The 21,418-nt window shown below is 40.6% G+C and overlaps 1 protein-coding gene across 3 annotated transcripts in view; it reads right to left on the bottom strand.

Annotated features, from left to right (window-relative positions):
- Positions 1-21,418, bottom strand: part of RBPMS (RNA binding protein, mRNA processing factor) — a 159,344-nt gene that overhangs the window by 45,703 nt on the left and 92,223 nt on the right. For all 3 annotated transcript variants that reach the window (XM_084877075.1, XM_084877076.1, XM_084877074.1), the window contains exon 5: positions 13,973-14,123. In XM_084877075.1, the coding sequence (XP_084733201.1) occupies positions 13,973-14,123 (151 nt within the window). The remainder of the gene's footprint in view (positions 1-13,972; positions 14,124-21,418) is intronic.

Raw genomic sequence — 21,418 nt, 5'->3', positions numbered from 1 at the left:
CTATAATAATAAAAGTGTAATATGCTAATTAGACCGGACAGCCGAATGACCTTCTGGACGTCCTTCCGGACAAAGCCAGGGCTGCCAGAGCAGAGAGCTGAGCCCCTTGCATGAATTTCGTGCATTGGGCCTATAATCTTTATATAAGACTATTTGGCAAAAATGTAAGATGACTTTTAAATTTTATTTACTACATTAAAATAGCTGAGAGCAGGCAATTAACTAGCAGATCTAGGTAAAGAGAATTGATGGCTGTTGAAATTACCAAAGAGGAGACAACTAACTAATAATTATGTGCCTCCAGTACTTGCTGCCCCACTCCCAATTCTAACTCAAATTTGAACAAGCCTTTAAACAGAAACATGCTAAACACCACCACAGAGATGCAATAAAAAACACCTACACTACAGGAAGTTAGAGGACAAACAATCTGGGTCCCTCAACAAATACAATGCAAGGGGGGGGAAAAAGACAGAACAAAAGGGAACACAGATTAATTATTATAAGAAACTCATGAGACCAACCAAATGTAGATGGAATAGATGTGAGTCTTGATTTAAACCAATAAAAACATTACCTTTAAAACCTCTCTACTTTTGTATGTTTGAAATTATCCATAATAAAAAAGTTAAAAATAAGAAATTATAAAATCACCATTGAAAATGGTAACACTAAAACACAAGGTAACAACCTACTTGTAAATATAAACTCTCTTTTCTTGTCCATCCTCTTGGTTATTGATCATTCTCATTTTTACGATAAAGCAACATGCCAAAAGACAGTTACATCACAATCTCTGTCTGTATTAAGTGTAATGCACTTTATGGACTCTGTAAGAGCCCAGGAATTAAGAAAAGCAAATGGTACTTGAGGAACTGCATTCTGAATGGCACTCCAAATGAAGCTGTGCTTAAGCCTTGAGCTTCAAGTCCTCCTGGCATAGCAATACCATTTGCAATGTGCCATTATGTGGTGCTTAATAAGTTTCAAAACACATCTCGTTCCCACTGCAGCTCTGCGAGGTCAATCAGAACAGGGAGTTTATCATCATATTAAAGAGAAGCCAGAAGCTGTGAGGAATGCTCATATTATCCATTTTATAGGAGAGGAAAAAAGAAAGCTATGGGCTTCTCCTTTAAAAAATTATGAAGAAATCATCCACTGAAAATTACCCACCATCCCTAGCTCAATGCACAGTGTGTCAACTTGCGGAACAAAGGGTCCTGGGTTCGATTCTGGTCAAGGGCATGTACTTTGGTTGCAGGCTCCTCCCCAGTCTGGGCCCTGGTAAGGACTCGTGCAGGAGGCAACCAATTAATGTGTTTCTCTTACAAGGATATTTCTGTCTTTTCCTCTCCCCTCCACTCTCTAAAAAAATCAATGGATAATATATTCAGAGAAAATTAACTACACCAGTCAAGAAAGCACTGTTCTTTCATAGATATATCTTTAAGGAAGGAAAATAAGAAACAGACAACAGGAAAAATACCACCGTCAAGTTAAGTGGCCAATGAGAATATGAAAAGAAATGAACTTTATTAGAAAACCATTAACGCCATGCCATTTCTGCCTACCAGACGGAATAGAGGGAGAGAGACAGAAAAACAGACATTCTCATTCCAAATTGCCTACTAAGTTTCCATCTTTGAGCGGGGCACCAGAGTGTTGATGGAATCAATCTCCTCACTATAAACACAAGATGAAAAAGACAAGTTCAGCCTCAGACTCAAGTGTCTAGTCTTTCTGTGGGGGGAAAAGTTAGTGAACCCAAACAGTTCATAATGAAATGACAGATCCATACTGTCTTGATTCTAGAGAGCCACCAAATTTTCAACAGTATTAAAGAGCGTGCAAAGAAACAACTAAAGGACTTATCTAACAAAGAGGAAATGTCAAACAAACGCACCCTATGGCCGAGTGTCTTCCCGTCCACACATTCCATTCCAGGGCCCAAGGTCAGATGTTAAAACAAGCAGAGGAGACGTGTTCCAGGAGTACTCCATCAATGGCACACTGCTCCAAAGCTAACATTCCACGCTGATCTAAATATTTAACTTTCTGCCCCCCGAGCTTATTTTAAAGCATCTAGTCAATATCACCGCACCGTCTGCTTTATGTTTATTTTACGTGCATCATTCAAAGACACTCTTTATGAGATAAATGTCATTTCCTTTTGATGACCATCCTGGCTGTTACATGTCCCACCTTTCCATTTTTAAGTTTAATTTCATTGAGGGAAATCCCTGGACCCACACTATTTTTCATTACTCTTCTGCTTAAATATTCTTAAAATGAAGAAGAAAATAACCAATGTTATGTAACCACTAAGAATCACAGTGTCCTACTGCAGCTCTGAATGAAGGAATCTGATTAAAACAAACAAACAAAAAACCCACCCAACTTTTTCTTTCTAAAATCCTTATCCTCAGCAGAAGTGGCCATTACTGTGGATAAAAAAGAAGCTGTGACCAGATAAACAGTCCCAGAAATGCATTCTACTCCAATGATGACAGGTCCCACTGAGCACTCAGGGACACGACACCAGCCTGCACCTCCAGGCCATAAAGCTCCTCATTCCCCCAGGTGAGGGATATTCTTTTCTTTTCTTTCTTTCTTTCTTTCTTTTTTTTTTTTTTAATATATTTTGATTCAGCTAGAAACATCGATGAGAGAAACACCGACCAGCTGCCTCCTGCACACCCCCTACTGGGGATGTGTCCGCAACCCAGGTACATGCCCCTGACCAGAATTGAACCTGGGACCCTTTAGTCCGCAGGCGGATGCTCTATCCACTGAGCCAAATTGGGATTATTCTAAAGCTTTGCTTACTGAGGCAGCTCAGGAATTTTCTTCCATTAAAAAAAAATAAAAAAATAAAAAAAAATTCGCCCCTTCCCTGTCTCTAGGATTCAGAAAGAGCAGTGGCTGCAATACACCGAAATATCTTGAAAATATATACATATTTTTAAAAAAATCATAGGAAAAGCTAATAGGGGAAAAGTAATAAATAAATAAAAATCCCACAAAAAACAATGACAACTAATTCAGATAACCAGCTGCCAATCCTTTATGCTCAAAATTGCCAATGAAAAGGAAAGAACTGCACATTAATTTTTGGGGGGTGAACTAACTATACTATCTTAGGGTGAACAATCAGAATTAGGAAAGTGGCCATTTCCAACCCCTAACCAAGTAGAGATACAGATCACTAGATGAAACCATGAAAATGAAGGTCAGGTCTGTGTCTTAAAATGAAGGCGTGTGCCATTACTTCCTGAATCCACTGGCCCACCTTAGCATCGCCTAACTTAAAATAACCCAACCTTTAGTTACTTCACGAAGCACACAGCACTACCTGGTATATATTCTTGGCAAAAAGGTGAACCTGACTTTAACCAACCTTTCAAATCAAATCATGCCTTTCACTCCGCAGTAAGTAGAGGGGACATGGGAACTGCCCTCACGGGAGCAAACAGAAAAACCCAGGAGGCTCTGCTCTCAGGAAGGCTGACACTTTTCCCAACAAATCAATGGTATAAAAGAGGGAGAACTGAAGAAAGGGACTCCTCTACATTAAAAGACACTTAAGAGACATAACTAAATATATCGACCTCACAGGAACAATCCAACTGTAAAAAGACTAAAGAGGAGAGAGAGGGAGAGAAAGAAGGGATTTAACAAACTAGCTGTGCTGAAATCTTGATAACATAAATATGAATGATGGTTTCTGGGGTTGTTTACACTCTTTTTTTTTTTTTTTTTATATTTTGGTACGTTAGAAAACAAAAGACAGAGAGAGACACACTCAATCCTACGCAGAAAAAAAAAAAAAAGCAAAACTTCAAGACACCAATATCTTCCGTATTGTGGTCAAAACATGCTGCTTCTGTAAAGCTGCCAAGGGGACACCAGCTTCAGGAGATGGGATTCTAAGCTGTAGGTGATTTAAGCTGTCCAGGGAATGTTTCCATCAGCGTTTTGTTATGCAAACATGCCCCCCTCCCGTCTTGGAGGAATGATAATAAGACACTTAAATAAAGGCTTTCCTCTCAGTCTCAATTCAGGCTTCTGGGGGTGGGACAGTAAGCAAGCAAAACCGCCCGAGAATCCTTCTCTGCTCATCTCCTCAGGGAGAGAAAAAACACACAGGATTCCATGTACTCTCTGTGATCCTTTCTCCATCTGTCAAAAGAGGACGTTGCTTTGCACAGCTCTTATTAGGGGTCAACGGATAACGTATGTAAGTCTGTGTCTGTATTTGGCACATGGCAGTGGCTCAATTAAGCCATGGAAAGTTTTAAAAAATCACATTCCTTACCCTACTGCCAACAACCTCAAGACCCTGAAATCTACCACAGCCACGTGGGTCGGGGAGATGAGATGCAATGGCAGTCCAGCCCACACACTCCTTTCAGCCTGTGCGATCACCCGCAGAGGGTCCAGCTAGCCTGTGCCTGGAATTCTGTCTGACCTGCACGATCTGGGAAACAGCAAATGTATGTCATCTTGATACACGATCTCCAAACCCACGCTCCTTTACCAGTTTGCTTATTTCCTAAGTGCTTATCTGAGAGGACTAAGTATGCTGGCGAGAGGTAGACTGTGATGGGAGTGAAAAATCTGAACCAGTTTCCTCCTGTTCGCAGAACAAAACCCGTCACCTGGTGTCTTTGGGTTTCCTCTCTTTGGCACATTATCCGTGTCAGTGCTGTTGCCTTCTGTTCCTTCCGTGTACTTCTTTGGCCTCACCAGATCCTGGGCTCCTTCTTCAAAGTTTTGAAATTCATGTGGACCAGCCCGCTAGAGATTACTGAAATCCTTCTCCAGCTGGTTAGTCAACAGATCTCCTGAAGGTCTTTCCCCATTCTCTCCATAATTACCAGCTTCATCATTATCTAAACCTTCAACTTAGCACTTACTTTGCCTTCTATTATAGTCATTTACAGGCCAGTTTCCCCTACTAACTACTGAAGAGCAGAACTGTTCCCTTATTCAGCTTTTTGTCACTCCCCTCCCCTCAAATGTTTGCTAAACTCAAGAGAGAAGGGAACAGGAAGTCACCATAATATCCTGACCTGTTAATGTTCGATGGGGTTCATCTCGCTGACCTCTTGAGAGAGATTTAATTAAAAGACACACACACACACACACACACACACACGCGCGCGCGCGCGCGCGATCGACACTCCTCAGCCTCAGCCACTAATTAGATTACTTTGTTCATTTGGTTCCAGCGCCATCATTTCTCTAAAATCCTAGGGGCTGCACAAACTGGGGAATGGAAAGGAGGATGACAGAGGACCTGCATTTGCACTGACTACCTTACAACCTCAAGTCTGAGGTTCTTCACTTTAACTCTCCAATCAACCTCCACTTCTAGTCTTTTCCCCAAGAAAAAGAGCCTTGATTGATTACAGGGTAATAGATCACTGTACATCAGGTATGCATTTACTCATCTGCAAAAGTGAGGCCTAGAGCTGAGAACGAATGCAGGTACCCACCAGAGCAGCATGCAATGGATAGCCTCATTCATACGAGCATCCGTGTGTGTGCATATCTGCATGGCTGTTCATCACAGATGTTAAAATGCTCATCTCTGGGTGGGTGAGAATTTTCTAGATAATATGTCAAATAAAAATAGTAGTCATATTAGGAAAGCAATGAAAGATAAAAACTACACATGTATATTTTTTAAAACAATGCTAAACTGCCTTAAACCTTTGTATCTAAAGTGTTTTATTGTAAAACTAAATGTTAAAAAATACAAAGAAAATACTATGAAATTCAGTAATGCATGCCTTTAGGTCCACTGTATAAGCATTAATTTCCCCCTTTTCTATCTTTTCCAAGTTTCTTTTTTTTTTAAAATATATTTTTATTGATTTTTTATAGAGAGGAAGAGAGAGGGATAGAGAGTTAGAAACATCGATGAGAGAGAATCATCGATCAGCTGCCTCTTGCACACCCCCTACTGGGAATATGCCCGCAACCAAGGTACATGCCCTTGACCGGAATGGAACCCAGGACCCTTCAGTCCCTAAGCCGACGCTCTATCCATTGAGCCAAACCAGTCTTGGCCTTTTCCAAGTTTCTTAAAGTGAGCTTGTTACGTCTGGTGATGGGGGGTAGCAGGGGTGTGGTGGAGTGGCCGGGGAGGATTAGGCATTCTTCAAAGGTGCTCATCCAGGTACATCCCCCCAAACCACCTCATATGCAATCATCCTTAGGCTGGTTTCTAGAAAGTACCAATGGCATAAGTAGATGCCCCTCGTCAAAGGTGAGGCTGGCACAGGGCCCTGGACACTGTTTTTCTGCAATCTAGCTCTGAATGGCTTTAGCTGCAGTAGCCAAACTAAATCTCTGCCCTTGAGAGCTGCAGATCTCTATGCCTACCCTATTCAACCAGGAACAAAACAACGTTAAGAACGTTTAAGAAAAGTGGATTTTAAACTTTAGTGCCATTACCCCTTTACACTAGTAAAACCTATTGAACACACCAAATAAATTTTGGTCATGTAGGTTCCATCAGTTGGTAATAATTTACCATATTAAAAATTAAAACAAAAAATTAAAAATACATTTAATTCATTAAAAAAAACCCCACTACATATTAAAATAGCATGTTTTTATGAAAAACAATCACATATTCCAAAATAAACAAGGAAAAACTTTAGTTGTACACTTTGGCAAACATCAGTCGTTCCCTCTTATCTGCATTTTTCCTTTCTGCAGTTTCAGCTACCCACGGTCAACTCTGGTCCAGAAATATTAAGTGGAAAATTCCAGAAATAAACAATTCTTAAGTTTTAAATTGCATGCCATTCTGAGTACGTCACTTTGTCTCATCATGTAGGTATTGTATCAACCATCTCATATCATCTCTTGGTACAATATATTGTTATAATTATTTTATTTTATTATTAGTTGTTAATCTTACAGTGACTAATTTATAGATTAAGCTTTATCATAGATATATGTGTAGTACATATAGGGTTCAGTACTATCTGTGGTTTCAAACATCCACTGGAGGCCTTGAAACATATCCCCAGTGGGGAAGGGGGGGACACTAATTGGATTCTCATATTCACTCCTAATTCAATCTATTGCAATGTATTGTATCAGCTGCAGTATGGGGGGGGGGGGGGAGGCCTCACAAAGTTATGTAGCTCGTGAAGGAAGGACTATTTTAATATCTTTTATAAGTAATTGTGGCTACTCTGTTTTTATGTAACACCAAAAGATTTGTTACAGTGTGGAATCTGAAACCTTAACGATGAACTTTTCATATGGCCACATTAAATTTCATTTTATACTTAGATAGATCTTTTACCCATGCATGATTTTACAACATGATGCATTGATCACTTGGAAAATATTGGTCCACTGAATTATACTGATCTTACAAATGTTGACTTATTTTATTCAATAAAAAGTTTTAAATATCAATAGCAATCTTACCAGAAAAGTCCTTGTGTTGGAAAGTTGTGAGATACATGGTTTTTAAAAAAATCTAATTTTTGCTTTAAAGCTCAAATTATTGCAATAGTATTCTTTTTCTTTTTTTTTAAATATATTTTTATTGATTTCAGAGAGGACGGGAGAGGGAGATAGAGACAGAAACATCAATTATGAGAATCACTGATCAGCTGCCTCCTGCACACCCACAACCAGGCATGTGCCCTTGACTGGAATTGACCTCAGGACCCTCAGTCCCCAGGTCAACGCTCTATCCACTGAGTCAAACCAGCTAGGGCAATATTCTTTTTTTTCTTGAAATGACATGCTCATTTAATCAATGTTCAAGAAAATGTCTGCCAAATATACAGCGTGAATAACCAGTCTGCCTATCAGTTTTTCTTTAACTAAAAATGGCATTCATGAGGAAAGCAGCTAGTTCAACTTACAACTTGCCTGCTGAGTGCTTTATGTGTACTCCCCATTTTATCAAAATATGACTTGTATGCAAGAATTGAGATGAAATAAAATTAATAATTTTTACTCCTTTTTTGTTGTTGTTAAACCTCACTGAAGTATTTTTTTTCCCCCATTGATTTTTAAAGACAGTGGAAAGGAGGGAGGGAAAGGGGAGAGGGAGAGAAGGAGAAAGAAACATCAATGTGAGAGAGACGCATCAATTCATTGCCTCCTGCACCCACCTGGACAGGGGTTGGAACATACAACTCAGGTGTGTGCTCTTGCCTAGGAACGGAACCTGAGACAACTTTGGTTTTGGGGCAGATGCTCTAATCACTGAGCCATGCTGGCCAGGCCAATAATTTTCACTTTTTTTTTTCTTCTTCTTCAATTTTCACGTCTTCATCAACAAAAGTCTTAGGTGAATCTGGATTTTGTGAAAACGGAGTTTGAGAAGACAGTGATTACTAACATGGTTTGGTGCAGCTGTCTTGACATGTACATGGTGCCAGTAGTTGTGCCCGCTGCTGCACACGGAGGAAAACAAGCTGTTCTTGTGAAAACAGGGACCTTGTAGACTCCCTGCAAGAGCCTTGGCGACAAACCAGGGGCTGGCAGACAAACACCCTGAGAACGGCTGTACGAGAAAAAGCACCTCTTTATCTGGAGAAGTAAGAAATGCCTTTCTTTTAATGAGCAGGTGAGGAGAGAACATGGTCTTAAAGAATTATGTCCATGGTTTCTTCGGAATTTAAAATTTCCTGTCCCAGTACGTTAACTCCCTTTATTTGTTCATTTCTCTACAGAGGGAATGAATAATTGGAGTTTACAAAACACTACAGTTGGGACAGTTATTGGCATTACAAAAGAATTCTGTGCTTTGACCTCCTGAGTTCTTAAGGGATTTATTTATAGCTGGTCAATTATTAGGTAAACAAGAAATAAAATCAAAGCAAAATGTTAACAGCCATTGCTAATCAAAGATAGACTATTTTTGAAATCAAAATGTAAATAAAGTGGATCAGATTAGCAGATCTACATGATGCTGCAATAACTTACTTCCCACATCAAACAAGATGTCTATATAAAAACTATTCTTACAGCCCTAACCGGTTTGGCTCAGTAGGTAGAGCGTTGGCCTTCAGACTGAAGGGTCCGGGTTTGATTCCTATCAAGGGCATGTACCTTGGTTTGCAGACACATCCCCAGTGCAGGAGGCAGCTTACGGATGTTTCTTTCCCATTGATGTTTCTAACTCTCTATCCCTCTCCCTTCCTCAAATCCATTGTCTAAAGTTACTTTAATATTACTAAATTTAATTATTAAAGATTACCAAAATTATACACATCAAGCAAAAACTAGAAATGTGTGGTTTGAGGATAGAGTGAATGAAGATAGGCCCCTGTAAATATTGGTTGGCTTAGTAAGTGCTTAACCCTTCTTTTTAAGAGGAAAACAATATTTTTGCTTTGTCAGAGTGGGGCATATACGGAAATGAACATTAGTTTAGGCCTCTGGCTTTTTAAGAGTATTTTGCTGTCTTTATTGACTACAGTTTTGTTTCATGTTTTTGTGGATTTCTCAGGATGTCTGGGGCCAAAGCACATGATAGATATCTTTATACATATCCTGAATGGCAAGTAAGGATGTGTCCTAACTCTTGACTGTGGGCTTTTCTTTGTGATGTGACAATGGGGCCAACAAACGCTTAGTTGTGCTGGGTGAGAGATCAGAGACCGCTCACTGGGTTACTCAATCATCACCAAGTCTGGATACGCAGAATGAAAATCACTGGCATGTTTCTGTGAACATCACTTCTGGTAGCTTCACATGAGTCCACAGGCACAGAATCCCTAGACACTCCCCACTGAGGAGGTGCCTCAGAGGGAATGCGCAGGAGTCAAATGTGTACAATCCTGCAAGCTCAGCCTCCACACTTTGATGGACTCATCTCCTTTACTGTCAGCAGCTGGCTGCCTCTGGCCTCCCAGCTGTGTCCATCTCCTGACCTCTTTCCTTTACTCCTGCCCCAGGTCTGTGACTGCCCGGAGTCCCTACAACCATCTTTCTCCAGAACTTCCTTTTCACACTCCGGCTCCCCACCCAACCAGGGTCAGTACTGGATAAATGGGAAATTCCAGGGATGTCGCAGGAAAACTAGGAAGTGGTCAGATGAGTCATAAATGGCTATGTCCTTGTAAGGTTTTAAAGAGTCTCCACTTACACTACAGAACATGACTTTTCTGTACAACCGAATGGATTATCTAGAAGAATTTTATATAACGTAACGTTTCTATATCTTCTTCTAGTATTTTCCTTACTTTATTACATACAAGAGAGTACGAGAAGGGGAAGTTTAAATTAATAAAAATTTAGTTAGGGAAATGTACTACTTTCCTGGGATTATATGTGAATTTTATTAATCCTTTCTCCTAATTTGCAAAGACAATTGGCTACAGTCACACATCGATGACACCTCATAAAATCATTACCTACTTTGAACTGTTAGGGGAAAAAAACAACTCAGTGCTTTTAAAAAACAAAACAAAACAAGATTGCCCTGGTTGAGTAGTTCAGCTGGTTGAAGCGTCAACCTATATACCAAAAGATGGTGGGTTTGATTCCTGGTCAGTGCACATACCTAGATTGCAGGTTCGATCCTCATTTGGGGATCAAACCAATTGATGTTTCTCTCTCACACTGATATTTCTCTCTCCCTCTCCTTTCCTTTCTCTCTAAAACCAGTATTTTTTTTTTTTTTAAAAAGGATTGTACTTTTCATTTGCCTAGCACTCTACATATATTACAACCATTTAATCTGCAACACAAATCAAATGGCATTTTATGTAGCTCTATAATCATGAGAAGGTATTATTCCCTTTTTATAGCTGAAGGAACAGGAACACAACAAGGTTAATTTTTTTAAGGTCCCAAAGCTTGATGATTAACTGGCAAAGCCAGAACTCTCACGGACATCTTCAAGTCTAAGGCCAAGGTTCTCCCCTGAGGCCACCATCTCTGCCTTGGCAAGCTGCAATCCCTAGTTTTCTTGATCTTCATACTTATCACAGATAGAGCCGGTGCTCAGCGAATAGGGTGGTTTGATTTGGAGCAATCTAGACTAAGCTGCAAGGAATTTCCTACAGCCTTTGTAAAGGCCAAGTTTCCTGACAACTATCACCAACCCCTTGGGATGACAGTTTTTAAAATATATATCTCTTATTGATTTCAGAGAAGGAGAGAGAGAGAGAAACATCAATGGTGAGAGATAATGTACACCTCCTACTGAGGATTGAGGCTGAAACCCGGGCATGGGCCCTGACTGGGAATCAAACTGTAATCTGATTCATTGGTTGACGTTCAATCACTGGGCGACAATGTTTGGGCCTGACAGTTCTTTTAAGGCAGCAACCACAGACTCCTCCTTCCCAGTGTATAGCATACTGGGTGCTCGTTTAAGTTCAACAGATACTTGAGAAATGAATGTCCAAGTAAATTTTGCTATATAATCAAATCACAGAAAATTCTTCCATTAGTGATGGCAATGGGTACTTTATAGCCACCACCATATAAAAACATCAACGCAAAGGAGCATTTATAAAAAACCTCTCTCTGATGGCCTCTAACAGACACCTATAGTGTTTTTCCAACTCCCAAAGTCTATGATTCCACGGCAAGTCTATTCCTGACAGGCAATTACACCGTTCACCTAGAGCACCAACTATGGGCCAATATAACTGCACTCACAGTTCAGAACCTCACAATGTTCTTAGTCTGCAGTATGCTTCTGGAAAAGCGACACCTCTGTATATATGACAGGGAAGTTACCCATTCCAGGGGGAATGGTAATAGATGATAAGGTCAATCTGAGTCACAGTGGAACTGCTATTTGTCAAGGTACTATGTCGTAAAAAGGAGCTATATTAAGAAAAGTCATGCTAACTTTTATTTTCTCAAGAATATATGGCTGTTTGGATTTCTTTTTTTAGCTTCAAGTTCACTGTGCCATGATCAGACAGGCAAGGGTTTTTTGTTTTGTTTTTAAGTGTTTTTTTATTGATTTTAGAGAAGGGAAGGGAGAGGGATAAGGAGATAGAAATATTGATCAGCTGCCTTCTGCACACTCCCTACTGGGGATCAAGCCCACAACCTGGGCATGCACACCAACCAGGAACTGAACCAGTGACTTCATGCTTCATGAGTCAATGCTCAACCACTGAGCCATCCCAGCTGGGCTGACAGGCAAGTTTTGACTCCACCACAGAAATTATCTGAGCATTTCTGAGTTGCCCTATATACAGGGAAGGGAGGTAGGCAGAGTGGGCCAAAGCAGTGTCTAAACTCAGTTAAGCTCTCCTGTGACTTCAGGGATTTGTGGATTTGTGGATGTTCGCTTTGTCCATCTCCATTGCTTCTCTGTACCCTGCTGTGAATTGGCTATCACCTTGCTGGCTACCTGTTTCATAGAGCTGCTGTAGCAGACTTAGAAAACATTTTGACTTCTCAGAAAAAGCACTGCACAAAGAACTGAAAGGGTCAAGTATGGCCAGCATTTCACTTCCTATCTGAGGCAGGCAATTTCTCCAAACAGTAAAGAGTTACTCTAGGTTATCTTTTCTAAATCAAAGTATCCCACAAATACCCTTTTCTGATGCCTTAAGAGAACAATTTTTTCAGAAAAAAATTCATACAAATGGAATAATTCTGAAAATAGCTAAATTAAATTTTTTAATTTAATATTTATAAATGTATGCAATATACAAGGTACTAAGCGAGATGCTGTAGGGATATAGAATTCTGTAAGAAATGTCCATGCATACTCCCTTAGCGCCCCTGCACCTGAAAATGAAACCTTCATTTAGATTTCCTTCCCAAATAAACAAAGATTTCGTTTCCTTAGGACATGGAAGAACAATTTTTCCCCTTCTGTTTATTACTCTGAGGCTTCACAGAAACATTCTAGAACAAACTGGGGGAGAAACTCTTTTTATCTGTTAGTTTCCAGCGACACGCGAACAGCTTTCTCAAGAATGACTGAGCTACAGGATGACTACAACTTCCAAAGTAGCCTGATCAGATCTGACAGGCACATGACGGGAAGAAAGGAACCCATGTGACCTTCAGTTTCAGTAAGAAAAGCTGGAACATATTGTCAGAGTGTGCAGGAAGGAGATGAAGATCACGTGGTCTGGGAAGATGAAGAACGAGAGTATAGGAATATTCCAAATAACAGCAAGTCCTTTGGGACTCCTGAACGTCCTGCCACAGTCAATCATATATAGCTACGCAAAGAAAGGAAAAGTTAAGGCCATTTCATGCCTCACTTCTGCTAGTGATTGAGCTTGAAAAAGAAAATTAAGACAATCTTTTCAGTCAAACACAGAAATTGTAGCCTGGACATTTAAGGAAATAAGCTCATGAGATGGGGTACAATACTTTTTAGCAATTAGTCAAGTGTTCATACCCAATTAATTTAAAACAGAAAGCCCCCAACTTCCTTCAATCTGTACTGGTATTTGTTTGCTGGAACTGGTTGTTCCAATACATAAATGCTTTGAATGTGTTTACTTTCCCCCCAAAGATTTATGGCCAAACTGTTCTCAAAAATAGAATAAACTTAATATCCGCTTCTTTCATTTTTAACATTGCATTTCCCCAAAACCGCAGAACTGATGTTCTTCAACAAAGTGATTGCTGAGAACTGACTCCCATGTCCAAGAACAGGGAAATCAAAAAGGGTTTACACTCCAAGGCAAATAGGACATACCCACGATAAAGTCAAGCCCATTAAGAAAATCTACAACACATCAACATGTTGTAGCTATAGCTCTGATCGAGCCAAACCATCTTTGGAGGCACGAATCACAAACAAGACAGCCGTATCTGGAGCTCAGACAGCAAGAGCAGGCGGCCTCTCCATGGAACTGGACATGACCCTCAGCCAGCTCCGTCCCGCGGTGTGCTCCCACAGGCAGCACATCAGCTCGTCTCAATGATCCGTTTGTTGTTGTGCTCCCCCCCCCCCCCAAAAAAAAAAATGAAAAGCAGATCCACTTACACGGCTCTCTGGCAATGAACTGAGGTACAGTGTTGGGCAGAGGAGTACTGGGGTTTGGAGTCCCTACGAGTTTGCTCTTGGCCATCTTCGTGTTTGCCTTAGCAAACTCTAGTCGTAGTGTTTGCGGAATTTCAGGATCGAAGCGGATGCCCTTTGGAAAGAAAAGAACAAATGGAAGATGTTTTCATTTCCTTAGAGTCAAACCGGAATGGTGACAAGATAAACACACCAGTAAATCCTGGCCTAGCTGAGAGAGAAAAAAGTCAGCAAGAGCTCTCATTCTCTCCACTTGCACAGAATGCATGAAAACTCATAACCCGACACGTTCAGAAAGCCAGAGAGATTTTGTTTGCTGCTTCTTTTAGTTACATGGGTTTTCAACTCTTCTTCATGGCTTTTCCTCTTGGACAAAAAGGTTCAGATTCAAGTTTTAAACTTAGACCAGCAAATTAGGAGCACAGATAAACACTTCAATTAATGGTTACCGATAAGAGTAAATAGATCAGTGTAAAGCCCTGTGCAATACTAGAAAGTCTAACCCCTGAAATAAAAAAGGCCCAGGCTTGACCCGCGTTCTGACACTGACACTGACCTAATGCAGTTCTTCAAGGCCTCAGTTTATGGAGGGGAATTCCCATCCCTCTCTAACTGGAGAGCTTTTATAGCAGTGACACATGTACTCAGAGTTACACTTTTAAGATTTCAATATAATAAGTATCATTTAATTCTAGTTGTCTTATAAATGTACATAAAATCCAAATGTCTTGATGTGGTTAAGCCCTGATCTTGATTATAGCTGGCTTATTAGCTACACAGAGAAATAACAGATTATGTGGGCCAGCGAGAGGATAGTCATTTCAATTACTCTGACCCCATTATTTCAGTTTACCTATAACAAACACATTCAATGAAATCAACCACAAACACTATAAAATATAAGATTCAGGGCAAGATAAGTGTATTTTGAACCTCCCCACCCCCATTCAAGAATGCCTCCATTGCTAAGCATAACAAATCATTTCATGACATGTATGTGCAATAACGGGGATTCTGAACTCAAACCACAGCATCAAAAAGATACCCCAGTATAGCGTATAAACGTGCACCCAAATCAGATTTAGGTCCCAGGTGTGTCTGTACAGGTTTTGGAAAAGAAGGTCTGAAAATGACCATCCTAAAGGCCTGTGGGCTCCAAAGCCCCCTCTCTTCTCCTTGATTAGCTGGAAGAAAAACAAGAGCAATTTCCACAGGAAATCAGTAAGAACCTCTGACTCTGCTGATCAGGATGAACTGAGCTTCACAGGCTCAGTTCCGAAGATGGGAGGAAGAGCTTGTGAGCGGATGGAAAGAGTAGCAAGAGAAGTAAGGTGGGGGAAGAGGGAAGACAGGTCCTCTGGAGGTACAAGGAAGGCCACAGAGCCTGCCCAGATGTCCTGGTGGTGGAAGAATTTCTCTACGGGCCCGCTTTAAGATTCTCTTAGAAGAAACCAACTGAAGGTGGGAAACAGGTGTGTGTGTGGAGGGAATGGCAGGGGGAAGGAAGAGGAGGGAGGAAGAAAGGGACTCTAGTTGTGCAGCCCTAACCAACAACGAAAAGCGAAAGATGAGACAGAAACAGAAATTCTTTTAACTGGTCTCACTTTTTGTTTTTAATCTGGGAAACATTAATATTATATTGCTAAACATGTATCCAGTAGAAGGAAAAAGAACAAAGCAAAATTCTGAAGCAGTGTTTGCTCCCATCCACTCTACTTGAGAGCATTTTACTGTATGAGCACTAATGTCACAACAGAATAAACATTTCTGAACATGGACCCGAAGGCCGTGGGAGGCAGGCGCAGTCCCTGTGTGTCATGTAAAGGTATGCCGCGATGGGACTGGCATGTTCGCGTCACACACCCTCGGGCACACACGTGACCACCTGCCGTCGGTTTCAGTCTGTCCTCACCAGCATAAACTCCACGAACCTTTCTATGAAGAAGCAACTTTCCTAAGCCTGGGCCACATCAGCCTGAGCACGGTGGCCTGGGCCGGCGTAATGCGAGGAAGCATCCTGAGGCCTGTCGGCCCTCCCGAGCTTCCAGCCTCAGGTAACGAGGCTGCGCAGCTGAACTTGCTGCCTCAGCGCTTTCACTGGTGCTTCAGAGTCAAAGGAGGCTCCACACATGTGCTTGCCTCCTACATAACCCAAGCTGGAGGCTCAGGTCCTAACACACACCAAAGGGAGTCTTTCCTCCCTCTCATCCCCCCCTCTTTACACCCCTCCTTCACTGAGAGAAAATAGCACCACCACCGTGTTCCAAATCAAAGTTCCAGCTCCTTATTAAAAAAGCTAAGAAGTTAAAATGACCTAATTTGTTTGGCAGCGTTTTCATAGGCTGGAGGCTTAGCATACAAACCGCATTCCTCTGGTATCTTTAGCAGCAATACCATATTTGGTAATCAATATCCTGCTCAGCTCCGTTTCTATCCACAGGGATTAGCCGAGCCCAAAACATTTTAAATGTTCAAAGATGACGAAGAGGAGGCAGAGGGGTGGGGTGGGGGAATATGGAAGAGGAAGAGATTTAAAAGGGAGAGACAGATAAGGGGGAGACATGAAAAAATACCTTGTGCTTTTAATTAGAGCCTAACAAGATTATCTTCTGGCCACAGGGACTTCACATTAAATGCTGTCAGGATAAAGATGACTGCCAAGTCAAATCTGTGCCTCTCAAAATCAACTTTTTTACACCCTTGCCTTTACCTCACCAAAACCTATCTTATAACGAACTGAAAGTTTTCCATGTGTAAGAGCTGTCTTCTTTACAAGGCGAGGAGAAAGGATGGTTTCTGGACAGCAGTGATGACATCAATTTGAGAACAGTTACTTAGAAACAGCCCTGACTGGCTACAGGGACAGCCAACAATCTTCAGGATGGGCCTAAAGCATTGTGACCGAAGCAACAGAGGTTCCTTACGATCCTCAGGGGCCAAACTCCCTCCCCAGGGCCAACTCTGGAAGGTATAGACACTGTTGATAAATACGGAATCCCAAGTAGCCTAGTATATTAAAAGTACACAAGAGCAGTTTCAGGGCTAACCAGCAGGCCCCGACCTGTGCAGCAGGCCTCTTTCCTATCTAATAAAAGAGTAATATGCAAATTGACCATCACCCCAACACACAAGACAGCTGTCCCCTTCTAGACACAAGATGGCTGCCACAAGATGGCCAGCAGGGAAGGGCACAGGTCTGCAAGGGAGGGAAGTTGTGGGCGATCAAGCCTGCAGGGGAAGGCAGTTAGGGATGACCAGGCCGGCAGGGGAAGGCAGTTGAGGGGGACCAGACCTGCAGGGGAGGGCAGTTGAGGGGGACCAGACCTGCAGGGGAGGGCAGTTAGGGGTGACCAGGCCTGCAGAGGAGGGCAGTTAGGGGCAATTGGGCTGTCAGGGGAGCAGTTAGGCGTCAATCAGGCTGGCAGGAGAGTGGGTAGTGGGTGACCAGGCTGACAGACACAAGTGGTTAGGAGCAATCAGGAAGACAGGCAGGCAAGCAGTTGGGAGCCAGCAGTCCTGAATTGTGACAAGGATCCTAGATTGAAGAGGGTGCAGGCTGAGCTGAGGGACACCCCCACACACACCTTGTGCATGAATTTTGTGCACTGGGCCTCTAGTTTTGAAATAATTTTAGATTTTTAAAAAAGTCACAGATAAGAGTTCCTATATACCCTTTGCCCAGATTTGCCACACAAACTATTTTCTCATCCCTGAATAGGTTAAGAATAAGTTGAAAGTATGATGCCCCTTTTACCCTTTATAGTTTGATTTCCTAAAAACATCTTTGTTTTCCTGATCCAAGATATAATCCAGATTTATATATAGCATTCAGTTGTCATCTCTTCAGTTTCCTGGAGTCTTTTCCTCAGTCCTTGTCTTTTATGACCTTGACATTTTTGAAGAGTACAGTTGGCTATTTATTTGTACAATGAGCCTCAATTTGGGTTTATCTGACTTTTTAGATTCAAGTTATGCATTTTTGGCAGGAATAAGAGATTTATATCATTCTCAATGCATATTATATCATTTTTGTTTCATTCACTAGCAATAACAACTTTGATCATTTGTCAAGTTCTCACTATAAGTCACTAATTTCCCTTTTTTAATTATTAATAAGTATCTCATACAGGGAGATATTTTGAGACTATATAAATAACTTATTTCTCGATAAACTTTCACCCAGAAATTTTATCATCTATTGATGATTCTTACCTAAAGCAATCACTACTACTGTGGTTGCCAAATGATTTGCTAGTTATTCCTTCTGTATTTAACAGTTTTCTCCTTTGTTAACTATCTATTCATTAATTTGTTCATTAATTCACTCACACATCAGTGGTGATTCATAGCTTATTTTATTCTAGGATTTATAATTTATTATTATCACTTGTTTTGGTGCTAAAATTTTCTAAGATTTATATGTACACACACACACACACACACACACGCTTTCCTATCTATATCAATTTCAATATAATAAAAACACAAGTGCATACTGATAGCTCCAATTCAAATCTAACACGATTGGGTTAATTTACCCTCTCTTTCTGTATTTGTAACTCCTTCTCTGAATGTTAGCTCACATTATCAACTATACACTTATTTACTTATTTGCTCAGTACAGGAAGGTATACAAAGTAGTTTCAGAATTGCTAAACAATATCAACAACAACAAAAAAAAACCCCACCAAAACTAATTTTCATTATTCATTTACAGTTCCTTTTGTCTTCAGCCTAAAAGTAGCAGTCAATATGTATATTTAAGAATCTTTTGGGTTAGTTTTTCTCCCGTTCAGTGTGGCTGTATTATTCATTTGTAATAGATTCATCTTTTCCTGTTTGTACTCAGTTTAGGGTCCCTCTCCATCCTTGTCTTCACGTTGTTTTCTCTCTACCTATGTATTTACAGCAGGTAAAGCTGTTTTACCATTTAAAAGGTTAAAGTTAATTCATCAATTCATTTACCTTTGTTTACTCCCCCATGACTAATTTTATGTATTTCACTAAAAAGCGAGCACCCAGAATTCTAACAGCAACCCCCCACACTTGCTGCAACTTACTGAGATTGAACCTTTTGAAAGAAGATTCTAAATAACCAAAGGTTTTTAATGTCATTTATTCTAGTAAATTTTTAGATTTCTGACTGAAATATATTAAAATGTTGTTTTTTTGTTTTGTTTTGTTTTGTTTTTTTTAAAAAAGGGGGGGGGGCGGTTTGTAGATAATCACTGCTATAAAGGAACAGCTTAGTGTGTGGCCTGAACCTAGCGGGAATGGGGCATTCTCAAGGCTGAGCTGTGCTCGATGCACGGCTTCTGGTGAGTCCTGGACCAAAAGCCTTTACAAAGTGACAACATGGGCAAATGCAAATGTTTAAGAATGCTAATCCATTTGGATAAACCACATGAAACTACTGGAAAGGATCAGACTACCCTTACCATTCATTCCACTGTCAGTGGACTCTGCTCTCCTTTGATGGATAGTCATAAGTCTCCCACCTCTTTTAGAACGGAGGGAATTTCCTATCAACATCTCCTGGCATTGCATACAGACTCTGTGCTGATACCCTAATCCAAGGGCTCTGAGGCATACCTACTGAACCAGATGAAACTTTTTTTTTGTAGAATAAAGATATAAAGTAGTGGCAATTTCATAAGGTTCAACTTGATATGCTGGAAGAGATTCTTATAAGCTTCTTACTGCTCCCTTCTCTGGGCCTAACTACCAATGAAAACCCACTTCTGCTTTGAGGAATGTGGCACATCCAGAAAACCCTGCCACCCAGGAAGGTGGCCACGCTGGGTATAGTAACAGAATTAGGCAACCATCACCACTATACAGCTTTAAACACTTGTGTACAGGTTTTTACATGGACTTGTGTTTTCAATTCTCTAGGAGTGGACTTGCTAAATCACATGGTGATTAGGTGAACTTTCTTAATGAACTGTGAACTATTTTCCGAGTGGCTATCCCATTTCAATCCCATCACCAGTGTGAGGGTCCCAGTTTTTTTACATCTTGCCAACACTTATTATTGCCTTTTTTATTTTAGCTATCTTAGGTGTAAAGTGCTCTATCTCCTTGTGGTTTTGATTCGCATTTCTCAATGCTGTTTCATTTTAAAACATTTTGTTAAAGAGGACTAAGAATAAAAGCCTTCTATTTTCAAATAGCATTTTTATCACAAAGAAATAACCTGAGAACCACAAATTTTTCAACATAAAGGAATGAAGTTGAAAGAACTTTTACTTTTCAGAAGTTAAAAACATAAATTAGAAATATAAACTGGCTTTCTGAAAATTGATAGATATGTCCTATCAGGAACTATGTAGGTAAATATATACTTTATAGAGATAGTCCGAAGTCTCAAGGGACCAAATTATATTTACAGTTTTCTGAGTACTGTGAGCTTTCTCTTCTACAGGCAGCATAAAACACCCAATCAAATTAGAAAGACTGTAGGCAAGGTATATGCAGAAGTTTCCCTAGGAGTCTGAAAACAAGTGTCATTCAGTTGGAACCTTAAAATGACTCAGTGGCAGGAAACTTGAACCTGGGGTAATCTGACTGTTGCAGTGAGGTGGACGGGGCTTATTCAAACACCAGTGTGGAGGGAAGTGAAAGGAAGAGCTGCATGTTACACATATAAACAGATAGGTGACAGAGGAAAAGAAATGGGGGATGGTCGATGCTGCAATTTAAAAAATTCCTCCTCACTCAATACTATTCCTAAAAATGAACAAGTAGAAACCTCCTATCGTTTATAAACATATCATTGAATCACATGCAAAAACGTGTGATGCCCAAACATTTTTAAAAACACACACACACAAAACTATCTGTGAGTGAAGACAGAAGCAGGAGGCTGGCAGAGAACTAGATTCTTTGCTGCTAAGTAGTAGAGGGTTATCTACAAAAAGCATGAAATTCACAATATTTATTACTGAATTTTTGGGACCTCCTAACCTAGTGGTTTTCAACCGTGGGTTGGTTACTGTCCTCACTCTCCCCTCCCACCACTCCCACACTTCTTAGGGACATCTGAAAATGTGTGCGGGGTTTGGGGGCTGTTGTAAGACCAAGGGCCATACCAGCATTCAGTGGACAGGCTAAAGGACTACAACAAGCAAGACATTCCTCCACAACCTAAGAATGATCTCCTTCAAAATGCCAACAGACTCCCCAAAACTGAGGAAGACAGTAAGATCCAGAAAAGTCAAGTAACCCAGCTAAATTCAGTTAATTGGGGGAAATCCAGAATTTAATTTTCTGATTCCTGTGATTGTGCGGGTATGTGTGTACTTGACAGTTCTGGGAAGTTCATTATTTTACAAAGACTATATTATTTTCAGGTAATAATAGAGGTCGTTGTTCCGTTTCCACTGTGCTGAAATTTAGGTAGACACGGGT

Source organism: Pipistrellus hanaki (assembly GCF_964339955.1).
Source record: "Pipistrellus hanaki genome assembly, chromosome: 3".
Taxonomy (NCBI): domain Eukaryota; kingdom Metazoa; phylum Chordata; class Mammalia; order Chiroptera; family Vespertilionidae; genus Pipistrellus; species Pipistrellus hanaki.
This window is presented reverse-complemented; position numbering and strand designations above follow the sequence as displayed.